Here is a 12,360-nt window from a genome sequence, read left to right as displayed (position 1 = left end):
CTGCTGTGGTGTCAGTCTCCTCTAACAAACTTTCCAAGCCCTTGCCCTCTTCAAAACTTTTGCCTTCTGATAAGGATAGTAGGACAACAGAAAGGATTGGTAAGGTTTCCACTGATTCTGCTTTCGCCTTTAGTGCTGTTAATTACCAGACCCACATGACCAGGTTATTTCTGAACTCCCTGATACTGAAGATTCTGCCTCATCTATTTTAGGTTTTACTTCTCAAATGGCTTGCCACTCTCAAGTGTAGCTATGATGATGTTTCTTTCAGAACTGTGGCTTTTGTGTCTGTCATTTACCTGAGGACATTAAGGTCAAGTTGTTAGTATGATAAACATCTTTTTGGGACTGCTGCTGTTGACCTTCCTAAGTCTGAGAGAAAGGAAAAGCCTTGCAGGACCTAAAACATTTTTCTCTCTCCTATCCCTACATTCCAGAGGAATTACCTTCTAGATGTGCTTTTGTTTGCAGCCAGCCCTGCCAGGCCTCCAAGGGCAGGAACGGCAGTATGCAAGCCTATTCTGTTAAGGCTTCTCAGTGTTCTGTGGCCCAGAAGACTCCTTATCTTATACGCCTGGTTCTCTCTGACAACCCCCCCCCCCCACACACACACACACAAACACACACACTCTTAGACCAAGTTCCTTTTTCCCTTCGGCTTTCCCTTTGTCTTTCAAATGGGCTTCTCATCACTTCTGACTCTTGAGGTTTTTCCATCATCCATCGGGTTGCTTCATGGTATGGAAGACTGTTCCTTTTTTCAGGGATTCCTCAAGCTCCTCTAGAGCAGCTTCCTCATTTCCCAGAGGTCCTAGGGTCCTTAGAGAACAGAAGAACCATTCAGCCTGTTCCTCCTTCTCAAGTGGGAAAGGGTTTTTATTCCTGGATGTTCTTGGTTCCTTGAAAGGGGGGCACCTATAGAGCTATTCTGGATCTCTCCCTGCTCAATACCTTTCTCAGAATTCCCTGTTTTTGGATGCTTACTCTTCAAACCCTGTTTCTATTTTTATTGCCCTAGGCTTTTCTGGTGTCTTTGGATCTGAAGGATGCTTATCTTCATATCCCTTTTCACCCTCTTTTCTGGAAATTTTTGCATTTCTCTGTTCCTTCCTCTCATTTTCAGTTATTTGCATTGCCCTTTGACTTCTGTACTGCACCAGTGGTATTCACAAAATGCCTAGCTCCTGTGACTTTATGCCGGCTCCAAGGCTTTCAGATTTTCCTTATATAGAAGACCTGTTGCTTCAGGCACCTTCTCCCAGTTGCCTGTTACAGGATATGGAGTTCACCATCTCTGCTTTAAAGTTTGGGGCTCACTATCAATTTCTGAAAGTCTGCCCTGACTCCTTCTTAGGATTATATGCATCTATGCTGCAGGATTCAGACAGTGCCAATGTTGGCATCTGTTCCTCCTCCAAAAGTTTTGTCATTAACAGCCTTCTTCTTGCTCTTCTATTCCAGCCAGAGTGTTTCTTCAAGCCCTAGGATTCATGGCCTCTTCTATTCCAGTGCTTCCTCTTGCCAGACTGCATATACAGAAGCATCAGTGGTACATCAGGTCAGGTTGGCTGCAGCATTACCATCCTTTGGATTTAAGTGCAACTCTCCTTCCTTGACTAAAAAAGGAATTCAGGTGGTGGATTCAACAGTTTGCTGTCAACCCAGGCCTGCTCTTTCAGCCTCTAGTCCTCTCTCAAGAACTGTTCACCGATATGTTAGACATGGTGGTGGGAGGCTTCATGTGGTCACCTGAAAGTTCAGGGTGTCTGGAACCCCAGCAAAAGTCAGACCATATCAACATCAGAGATGAGAGCTCTAATTCTGGCCCTTCAGTCTTTTCACCCAATGCACTTTCCAGGCCACTTGAACTCCCCAACACTACAGTGATGTGGTATGTCACCCACAAATCCTTACCTCCTCTGCAGGATGGCTCTTCAGGCCTGGGAGGTGGCTGTCCATTATCAGTTAACTGTTCAGGCAGTATACATTCCTTCAGAGCACAATCTAGTGGTAGACTCTCTGAGCAGGTCCAAAGCACAAGTTCATGAATGGATGCTTCACAGAGACGGGTTTCTGGAAATTGTCCATCAGTGGGGTATTCCTCAGATACATCTTTTTACCTCCCCTCTGAACAGGCAGCTGCCTCTCTTCTGTTCCAGAGTGCCACGTCATCTGGCATGGAAGATGGAGACCTTTTCTTTTCCTTGGAAGGGGATGTTTCTTTATGCTTTCCCTCAATTTCCTGTCCTGCAGAAGATTCAGCTGGACTCCCAAAAAATCTTGCTACTGACTCCCTTTTGGCCAAGACAACACTGGTTTCCCTCTCTTAATGCATCTGGTCAGGTGCAATCACCATAAGTTAAGTCACCAGTTGGACCTCTTCACACAGGACAGGTGGTCTGTCATCCATCCTCACTTGTCCGCTCTTCATTTGGCACTGTGGGTGATAGGGTTTTGATCCCTTTTAGGCACCTGTTTTCTGAAGACTTGCTCAGGGTTTTACAGGAGACAAGGAAACCCGCAACCAGAAAATCTGTAATGTCTAAATGGAGAAGATTTTCTGTCTGGTCCATGCTCGTAACAATGACCCTTTCCTGCTGGTCTGCCCTTGAATCCTCCCTTGGCTTTTCATTTTGAGGTCAAACAATTTCTTAAAGGTGTCCTGCAAATTAGCTACAAAAATGTTGCTTTGTTAACTCTTTTCACTGGAGAACATGGTACAGTGAGGATAGGGAAATTTAGTTGGTATATGTAATCTGCAGGGGGTGTGAGGGGCACAGCCCCCCACATAGGGTTGCAGGGGTGCTTGCCTTCCTGCAAAAGCATTGAAGATGCTACATTTTTGTTTTACATGCTGTGTTTAAGTGGAGAAGATGTTCTTATGACTACAGCGTGATCTCCATTCAAGAGAGTGCTATCTGTCATGTGCAGTAGCTGCTTAGATATTACAAGTTTCGGCATTGTAAATGTTCGCCAAAGGTGGTTTCCGATCTTCTCGTCTCGATTATTTGAATTTCAGTATTGCAGTATTTCGATATTCTGAAGGTTGTGTGTGTGTGTATAATGTATATATATATATATATATATATATATATATATATATATATATATATATGGTTTACTTTCATATTTGCGAATGTTGTTTGGACGAATGCAATGATTTCTGACAAATATTGTCAGAAATCAAAACACTAAACAGCCGAAATATCGAATGGAGCATTTCATCAATGTCGAATATCGACACTGCTGAAATGCTCACATCTGCCCACAACTAACAGTAATGTTTGCCCCCCCTGCACCCCCCATGTGGGGGGATGTGCCCCCCTACTTATATATACAAACTCAGAGATTGCACTTCAGTGAGGGTAAGGGTCCATTTCCTGATCCCCACTATAGTGCGATCTGCACCGCAATGTTGAAGCTGACAATAGCGGCTGTTCGCTCATGTCAGCTTCGACATTGTGGTGATCGAACTCGCAGTTTGAGAGAGATTTTTGCGCATATTCGATCACCTAAATGACAATCTAATATGTGATAGTAAACCTATGTGTATACATATATATATATATATATATATATATATATATATATATATATATATGTGTGTGTGTGTGTGTGTGTGTGCGCACGTGTATATGTGTGTGTGTATATATATATATATATATATATGTACACACAGACGCTCCTTATAGGTGTGTCTCTCTCTCTGTCTCTCATATATATATATATATATATATATATATATATATGTATGTGTGTGTATATATATATATATATATATATATATATATATATATATATATGCATGTAATACTTATGTGTGTGTCTAGACACACAAAAAAAATTTGCTGGGTTTGCTTGGTGGCACATTTTTTTATACTTCTTGGTAATGGTATGTAGGCACCACTGCAAAGCAGGCATACATATAATTTAAAAAAAAAACGTGACTGACATTTCAGCCTCTTTCCTGATTCTTTATGCTGTATTGCTTAAAGATTTATATATTTTTCTTTTGAGTTTTGCAGAATTATTTTTATTGTCAGATGTGAAAAAATCAGATCTATTTTAAGTATTTTAGAGAAGGGTGCACATCACAGAAATGACACTGGCGTGAAATGCATTAGCTTATTAGTATTGTTATTTGTGTCAACAAGACAAGTTGACCTTGTCTGTATTTGTCTTCCTGAAATGGTTTCAGAAAAGTTGCTGGATGCATTGTTGTTGATCAGTTGGCCACACTGTTCTACTTCAAGTCCACATATTTGTAAAGTTGTCATTAGAAGTGGGATCAAATTCTTCCCCAATACCACATTAAAACAATTGTCAGATGCCTTGGAATTTATTGCTCTGTTTGGCCAAACATAAGACATGATGTTATAAAAAAAAATTGCTTTTAATTACAGAGCCAAGCAGTCCAGTATCAGTTGAAAGAAGATTACTGGAAAATGGAGTACTACAGAATGATGCTTCACAGGCCCACATTCTCAGGTACTGTCCAAGTTTGTATCTAGAAAAATTTTTAATGCGAGACTGTACCAGTAGCATGCATGTCGATCTGCAACTTTCTGGTTTGTGACACAAATTCAGGTACATTCATGGATTGCCCGAAGATTACTGAATAAAGTGTATTGATTATCCCAGAATGATTTACCCCAGAGTAAGAACTGTCAGCTTTCGGGAAATCACTGCCACCTCGTGAACCATCCAAGTTGACAGAAGCTAATCCTATATTAGAGCTGCTGTGACAGTAAATCAAAACATTTGGGTTTGTACATCTTCAGTATTCCGAGTCCCATCTGAAATTTTCTAGTAGTCCTCATCTCAACTGTGAGAACCAAGACTGGTCTCATGACTGCAAAGGTACTGGTACGTGTGGTACTTCTACACACAGGGGTGTGGGTGCGTGTGTGTGTGTGTGGGTGCGTGTGTGTGTGTGTGGGTGCGTGTGTGTGTGGGTGCGTGTGTGTGTGGGTGCGTGTGTGTGTGGGTGCGTGTGTGTGTGGGTGCGTGTGTGTGTGTGTGTGTGTGTGGGTGGGTGCGTGTGGGTGTGGGTGCGTGTGTGTGTGTGGGTGTGCGGGCGTGTGTGTGCGGGCGCGTGTGGGTGTGTGTGTGGGTGCGTGTGGGTGCATGCGTGGGTGCGTGTGGGTGCATGGGTGGGTGCGTGCGTGTCTGTGGGTGCGTGCGTGTGCATGCAGTATGTATGGGTGCAGTGTGTGGTGCGTGTGTGTGCAGTATGTATGGGTGCAGTGTGTGGTGCGTGTGTGTGCACAAGTGTGTGGATGTGTACTCTTCAGTTTTGCAGCAGTTGTGATAAGCAAGTACCATAACTAGTGAATTGGTTTAGCAGTCCCCATATTTATGGGGACAAATAGTTGCTGTGATTAAAAAAAGATTATTTTATGACAAAGTAGAGTTGTGTAAAATCTTACCATAACCGTAGATATCTTCCTCTTCACTGTTGTATTCTTTACAGTAGGGATCCCCTGCCAAGGGTAGTCCAATGTCCAGCCACAAAGCCAAATCCTTTAGGTTGTAATAGGTACACCATATATCACATACATGCTCCCATGCATGGTATAGGGCGTAAAGGTGATGTACCATCCTCAGAACTTAAAAGCCCAAGTAGGAATGAGTCTAAGGGCACAAAGCGGTAACAAGTACATCTAGAAGGAGAAAGAAACAGGCGGAGAAAGGAGGGAGCGAAGACTGCAACATTGAAGAGAAGCGCATCTACTGTTACAATAAGATTTTACACAGCTGTACTATGTCCTTCCAGATCACTGCTGCAGTATTCCTTACAATATGGAGAGTACAAAAGCACAAGAAGAAAGCTGGGAGACGGTAGGACCGGCATAGTCCTCAAGGAAAAAGGATACTGCAACAGTGATATGGAAGGACATCTAAGGATATATGGGAGAAAATGTGACAAAAGAGAATACAAACATTGAGAGAAGCTATAAGCTCTTGATTGTGGATGTGGATAATAAGGTACAAGCAGTAAAAATGCTTCTAGTCTCTCTGATATTTATATACAGGGCACGCATATTTTATCAATCAGTGGACTGTAATAAACATATTTATATAGAGGGGACAACATATTGGATTTAATCATCACAAATATGGGCGTCCATTGTACCACACCCGTTATCACCTCCTCCTTGGTCCGATCCGACCACAAACTGATAACCCTGGACATCCTCACTCCTCCACCTCCCCCAATCAAAGAAACCATAGACAAAAACCTTTCCAAAGCAAACTTCAAACTACTTGCATCCAAAGTGGAAAGCTTCACTATTCCCTTGCAGAAGGATGATATCCAGGATGCGGAATCCTACACCAAGGCACTCTATATGCATCTTCAGGATTGCATGGACCATGCTATCCCAAATAAAACCAAGACTCCTTCCTCATGCAAGAAGAAACCAGTCTGGTGGACCCCGGCCATAAGCAAACTTTACAATAAAAGGAGGAGACTTATACAAAAAAAGGCCAAATCTCAAGTACAAAAATCATCCCTGATCAGCATTAGTAAGAAATTGAGGGCCCTCATCAAGTCAACTAAAGCTAATTTTGAAAAGAAAGTTGCCAAGGATACCCATAAGGCCTTCTATGGCTACGTCAAAAACCTAAATGGCAATGCTCAGGTCTGTTCTGAGCTAGTACAAAATGGAACAAAATACACTTACCCTTCTGACATTGCCAACATCTTGGCTGACAGGTTCAGTGCAAACCCCCCCCCCCCACCACCACCTACAGGGCCTATTACCATTCTAGGGGATTGTGCAAGTCCAATTATTACTGATACGTTGGTTAACAAGGCTCCATCTAAAGCTAAAAACACTGCCTCCATGGGACCAGATGGTGTCCCAGGCTGTGTCATATGCGAGCTCCAAAAGGAATTAACCCCGCATCTTAATACCCTGTTCAGTCTCAGCCTCTCCACAGAATATGTGCCCATAGAATGGCGCACGGCAATGGTAGTCCTGCTATACAAGGGTGAGGCCACAACTGACCCTGGAAACTACCGATAAGCCTGACCGGTCTGATTTGTAAGGCTATGGAGCGAATCATTATGGAACTCCTAAATGGAGAGATTGGGAACCTCCAGTCACTGGACCCCACACAGTTCGGCTTTGTCAAGGGCAGATCATGCCTCCTGAACCTGGTGGATTTCTTTGAGACAGTTACTCAGGCTATAGATAATGGAAAGGAGGTACACACTGCTTACCTTGACCTTGCTAAAGCATTTGACACCATTCCCCATTCAGGTATTATTGATAAGCTCATCAGTCTGGGCATAAACCCTTACTTCAAAAGATGGATCGCAAACTGGCTCTCAGACAGATCCCATAAAGTAAGAGTAGCGGGATCTATGTCCGAATCCAGACCAGTAACGAGTGGTGTGCCTCAGGGCTCTGTCCTGGGGCCCCTCCTGTTTGGCGTATACTTCTCAGAAGTACAGGCAAGCACGGAAGGGCTGTGGCTGACCAAGTTTGCAGACGACTGCAAACTGGGTGCTATAATAGAGTCTCCGGCTGACATGGAGATCCTCCAGAAGGACCTAAATGAGACTGATGCATGGTGTCAAAGCCATGGTCTCAAGCTAAATGCAAATAAATGCGTAGTAATCCCCTTTGGAAAAAACAGAGTACCCACAAACTACAACATAGGAGGTAATCCCCTGAAATCTGAAGAAGAAATAAAGGATCTAGGGACCCAAGTAGATAGTCAGCTTTCCTTTGATAACCATGTTGCCAAAGTGGTTAGAAAATCCTTCTGTGACCCATCTGATCATGAAAGGGTTCACATCAAGATCTAAGGATGTAATGGTGCCCCTCTACTCTTCCCTCATCAGACCCATTATTGAGTACAATGCACCAATTGGAATGTACCTGGCTAGACATCTCCAGCAGCTGGAGAGACCACAGATGTACCTAACCAAGAGGATTACTGGCCTCAAACAGTTGCCCTATGCAGCACGATTGAAAAAGCTAAGACTGTTCTCTGTTGTATACCGCTTTCTCAGAGGAGATCTCTGTCTAACGTACAGAGCCATGTCCAACCCAGAATTGTTGAACATGCTCCATCTTAGCAAAACCAAATCTGCTCGAGCTACACGCTCTAGGGATATAAACCTCAACACAACAATGAATAGAACATGCTGGAGGGATAGATTCCCTTCGCAGAGACTTCCCTTACTATGGAACAGTGTCCCGATCTACATAAGACAGAGCCCCTCACTATCCCTCTTCAAGAGGAACCTTGATGAGTGGATGGGTAACAGAAAGTTCACACCAGGGATCACACCAACAGCACTACTAGATAGGGACCAAGGGTAGTAGCTGCTAGTACAAGGGTCTAGGGAACTACTAAAGGGGCGGTGAATACCGCACAACATGGCTGGGCTAATATATGCCTTCGGGCAGATAGCCCAGTACCAACCTATGAACCTATATGGGAGAGAAAAGGGGAAAACTGAGTGGGATAAGTTGTTACAGATCAAGGTGGTTTAGGATTACCAGGTTTCAAGAGATACTACGTAGTTCAAGCTTGTATACATATCACAAGCAGAAGATTGCAAATCAAAATGGAAAGAAATGATATTGCAATAGAAGGGGGGGTTATGAAATAAGGAGAGAGTAGGATTTTGGATTTAGGCACTAAAGGAGAGTAATAACCATGATATAGTATTATACGTACAAAACACAGTAAAGTGCCGATTATGTGAACGGCCTTCCTAACAGTTGCTTCTGTATGCGTGTCTTTCCTACTGTGCAGAATTTATATTTCACAGAAGGGAATTTAATAAAAAGTTAGTGTTTATGTATGTGTTTGTGAAATGCCCCAGTGGTGGTTAGTATTACTTTGCTCATGCTCATATCCTGCACCTTGGGTACAAGAAACAAGGGAAGTTTAGTGCTGATTATGCCAAGTCTGTTTACAGTATGCAACTGTTTAGCAAATGATATCACTATTGTGCTAAATTTTAAAAACATTGTTAATAGCACAACAGGCAGTATACTTGCTTGTAATGCAGAAGGCTGTGGGTTGTACTTCCACATTAAGTAGATGGATTGCTGGTACTGTACTGTGTTGTACTTTAAAGGGGGTGGATGCTGCAGTCCTTGATTACAGATCTCTTTAATATGGAATTATTCATATTCATTTTAGTTCTGTAGAGATTGAGCCTTGACTGATATTGATGGATTGTAATGACAGAAGATTGACTAGACTTTTATTGACAACATGTTCTGAATTGGGCAGTTTTGTCATTTTTAGTTCATACATTTTGTTTCATTGCTTACTGGAAAACACGTTTTTAGAAGTTTATCTGGTTCAGTTAGTTGGTTATCTGAACAGTTTGATAAATATTTTATTACAATAAGGTACTGTACCGTTTACTGTACCGTTTCGTACTTAACAGTATATTTGTTTTATTTTTCTTGTTTAATGTTCATCAGAAACATTTTTAGAAGTTTTTTATCCAGTTCAATTTTATGTTTGATTATCTGAACAACCCTAGGTCCCAATTAGTTTGGACAATTGAGGCTCTACTGCAGCAGAAAATGTTTTGAGAATTGGCCAACACAAGAATGGATAAAGGTGATTTTTATTAATAGGGATGACAAGGGCACAGAAAATATGCAAGAGGGAGCTGAAATGTATTCGAGAAAATTAGCAAACAAACAAGGTTTTTGGAGCAAATAACTCTGGAGCATTATGTCATGAAGTGAGATCAGGCCAAGCCGAAGCTTGGACTGTGAGAGACTACCTTTCGTACAACGGATTGTTTACAGAGTATAGGCATAGAAAAAGGGATGGGGGAATGTAATACCAGCTCTGGTTGAGCTTGTAGTTGTCTAGACCATAAACTGCAGAAACAAATGGATAATTTGTAGGTTGTGTATGATAATGCACGATAACTATAAGAATCAGTCAGAAGAAGTTAGAAAAAGATTGGGGAAATGAGAATGGAAAAGCAATATACAAAGAAAAAATGGGAGGATATCTGTATGGCTCCCAAGTATACAACAAAATCCAGAAGGTTTAGGACTTTTTATGGAAGTGTTTGCATAGGTATCGGAGAATTTTTCCACAGGTAGATAGCAATTGTTGGAGATGCATTGAGATAGAGAAGGGGTGTCAGGGAACTTGATTTTTTGGGAATGCAACGGGTTAATACATTTTAGAAATTGCATACAGGGTACTTTCCCATACACTTCTGACAAATTGTTTAACTAAGGAAATGATTCTTGAGAGCTGAGATATAAAAACTGAATTGCCTAGACATAGTAAAGCTCTACTAAATTTAATTGTTAGTCATCCTCCTCAAAGAAAATGATGCAGCTGTTCAAGATACTTAACAATAATGGTAGATCTTCAGGGAGAGGTAACTGTAACCTCCCTTTTTTTATAACTTTTTTGGTGCTAAAGATGGTTGCATGTCAGCGATGGATATTGGTATTCCACAGACACTCCTTCCCCATGAGGACTTTCAGGCTGAAAAAAATTGAGAATGGCATGCCTGCACTGTATTAATGAGGCCTCCATGTACGTTCACAGGAGAGAAAGGGACAGCTTGGAAAGTCTGTCTGGACTGAAGAAATGTAAGACTGTGAACCAAAGTTATTATGATTTACTGCTCTAGTGGCTCTCTTTGGGGGGTTTCCTGTTATATTAAATATATGCTTTTGTTAAGGTTTATTACTTTAACCACTAATTATGTTAACATCACATTGTTTTGTACAATGTTTTGCTTTTCTTATTTGCATCCCTGTAATGTACTCTTACAGTAGAATATCAAGATGATTTGAATTATATTGTATCGTGGAATATTGCAATGCTGCCTATTAATTTTGCATTTAGCCAGAGTCATAGCTAAAACGGGTTCCATGAACCAATTCTTCTACCCACCTACAGAAAAATAAATATGCCCACTATTGATCTGTCCCACATCTGCATAACTATCATTGCATATTTCTGCAAATACTGAAGCTTAAAATATGAAGCATAGAAGCAGAACCTCAGCTGGCACAGCTCTGTGCCGCACATATCTTGACATGGGATTTCCTTTGCATCAGGAAGTTTGAAGAATGGATATGATGATTTGATATTTTAGAAGTGACATCCTTAGACTCTTATCATTTCATAGATTTTGTGTGTTGGTGTAGTACTTTTATAACAGTATAGATTCTGTATCTGTGCAGCTCACATGATCTGACTACAGAAACCAGAGTTACGACTGAGCTATTCTTTATCTTTGTCTCTGCCCCTTTCTTAAATTGTTATTTCCACTATGCCTGCATAGGAGTGAGGGATATCCATAATTAAGGTTCAATTTCCTAAAAGCTGTAGTTGTTTCTCGGTCACTGGTGGTGTTAATGATATGCGGTCACTTCCAGTGAACCTGTGCTTTTATAGTCATTCATGTACATATACATATGCATGGTAATTTTACTTTTATTTGCATACTGCATTTTTGGATGTTGAGACTAAACGTACACAGTATTGCAGGTGCAGTGGTTAAGGTAGCTGTTTTCCCACAGAGCTAACTTATTTGTTTCTCTTATTTAGCAGGCAAACCAGTAGAACTTCTTCAGTAAGCAGTGGTGATGTAGGCAAAACAGAGCTACAAAAGAGCACAGCAGAGTCCCTTAACCAAAAAAAGCCAGCTGTAGAGAAGGAGGCCTGGAAACTGACAGAAGCTGACAAAGCCAAGACTGGCAGGGTAGGAAAACATTTTAAACATTCTTTGTGTGAACAGTCTAGCATTTAACACGTTCAGCTTTGTCTTGGTGCTAAATTAGTACCTAAAATTTGGACTGGCACAGTTGAATACAAGTATTTATATAGTTCCAAGACAAACGATAAAATGTTTCACATCTTTTTAGCAGGAATTATTTATTGTGACATTGAGAGGATAATTTTCAGCTTCATGTGCATCATCCCCTCCCCATCCCACTCACTTGCATGTGCGCACACGTACCACTTCCACTCACTTGCATGTGCGCACACGTACCACTTCCACTCACTTGCATGTGCGCACACGTACCACTTCAATATTGGAAGAACATGTTTTTTTTAACACCTTTATTGAATTACTACTTGTGACATAGGCAAATTTACATTTATACAAAAGTAATAAAACTCTGTTAAAGTAACTAAACAAACATTATACTTCACATATGTTGTTATATAAGTATTGAAAGTCCATGCTGATCTGTTATAAGATGTATTTTGGCTTTCTACAGAGGAGTAGCACCTTAATTAAGGCTAATCAACATGTAGATGTATCTTTTCTCAAAAAAGACTACTGTTCAAAGTTTGTTATGGTGTATGTTAATAAATTGTTAATTTGCA

The 12,360-nt window shown here is 41.2% G+C and overlaps 1 protein-coding gene across 2 annotated transcripts in view; it reads left to right on the top strand.

Moving 5' to 3' along the window:
* The window catches only part of ABCC1 (ATP binding cassette subfamily C member 1), a 1,301,041-nt gene that overhangs the window by 869,646 nt on the left and 419,035 nt on the right, over nucleotides 1-12,360 (top strand). The window contains exons 20-21 of one of the 2 annotated variants that reach the window (XM_044089159.1): nucleotides 4,404-4,488; nucleotides 11,578-11,728. In XM_044089159.1, coding sequence (XP_043945094.1) covers nucleotides 4,404-4,488; nucleotides 11,578-11,728 — 236 coding nt within the window. Of the gene's footprint in view, nucleotides 1-4,403; nucleotides 4,489-11,574; nucleotides 11,729-12,360 lie in introns of both variants that reach the window. The other variant, XM_044089158.1, reaches the window with a different exon arrangement.

The sequence above is a fragment of the Protopterus annectens genome, chromosome 12.part0 (genome assembly GCF_019279795.1).
Source record: "Protopterus annectens isolate FY-2018-M chromosome 12.part0, PAN1.0, whole genome shotgun sequence".
In the NCBI taxonomy this organism is placed as follows: Eukaryota; Metazoa; Chordata; order Ceratodontiformes; family Protopteridae; genus Protopterus; species Protopterus annectens.
Note: the sequence above shows the minus strand (reverse complement) of the source record. Positions and strands in the feature narration are given on the sequence as shown.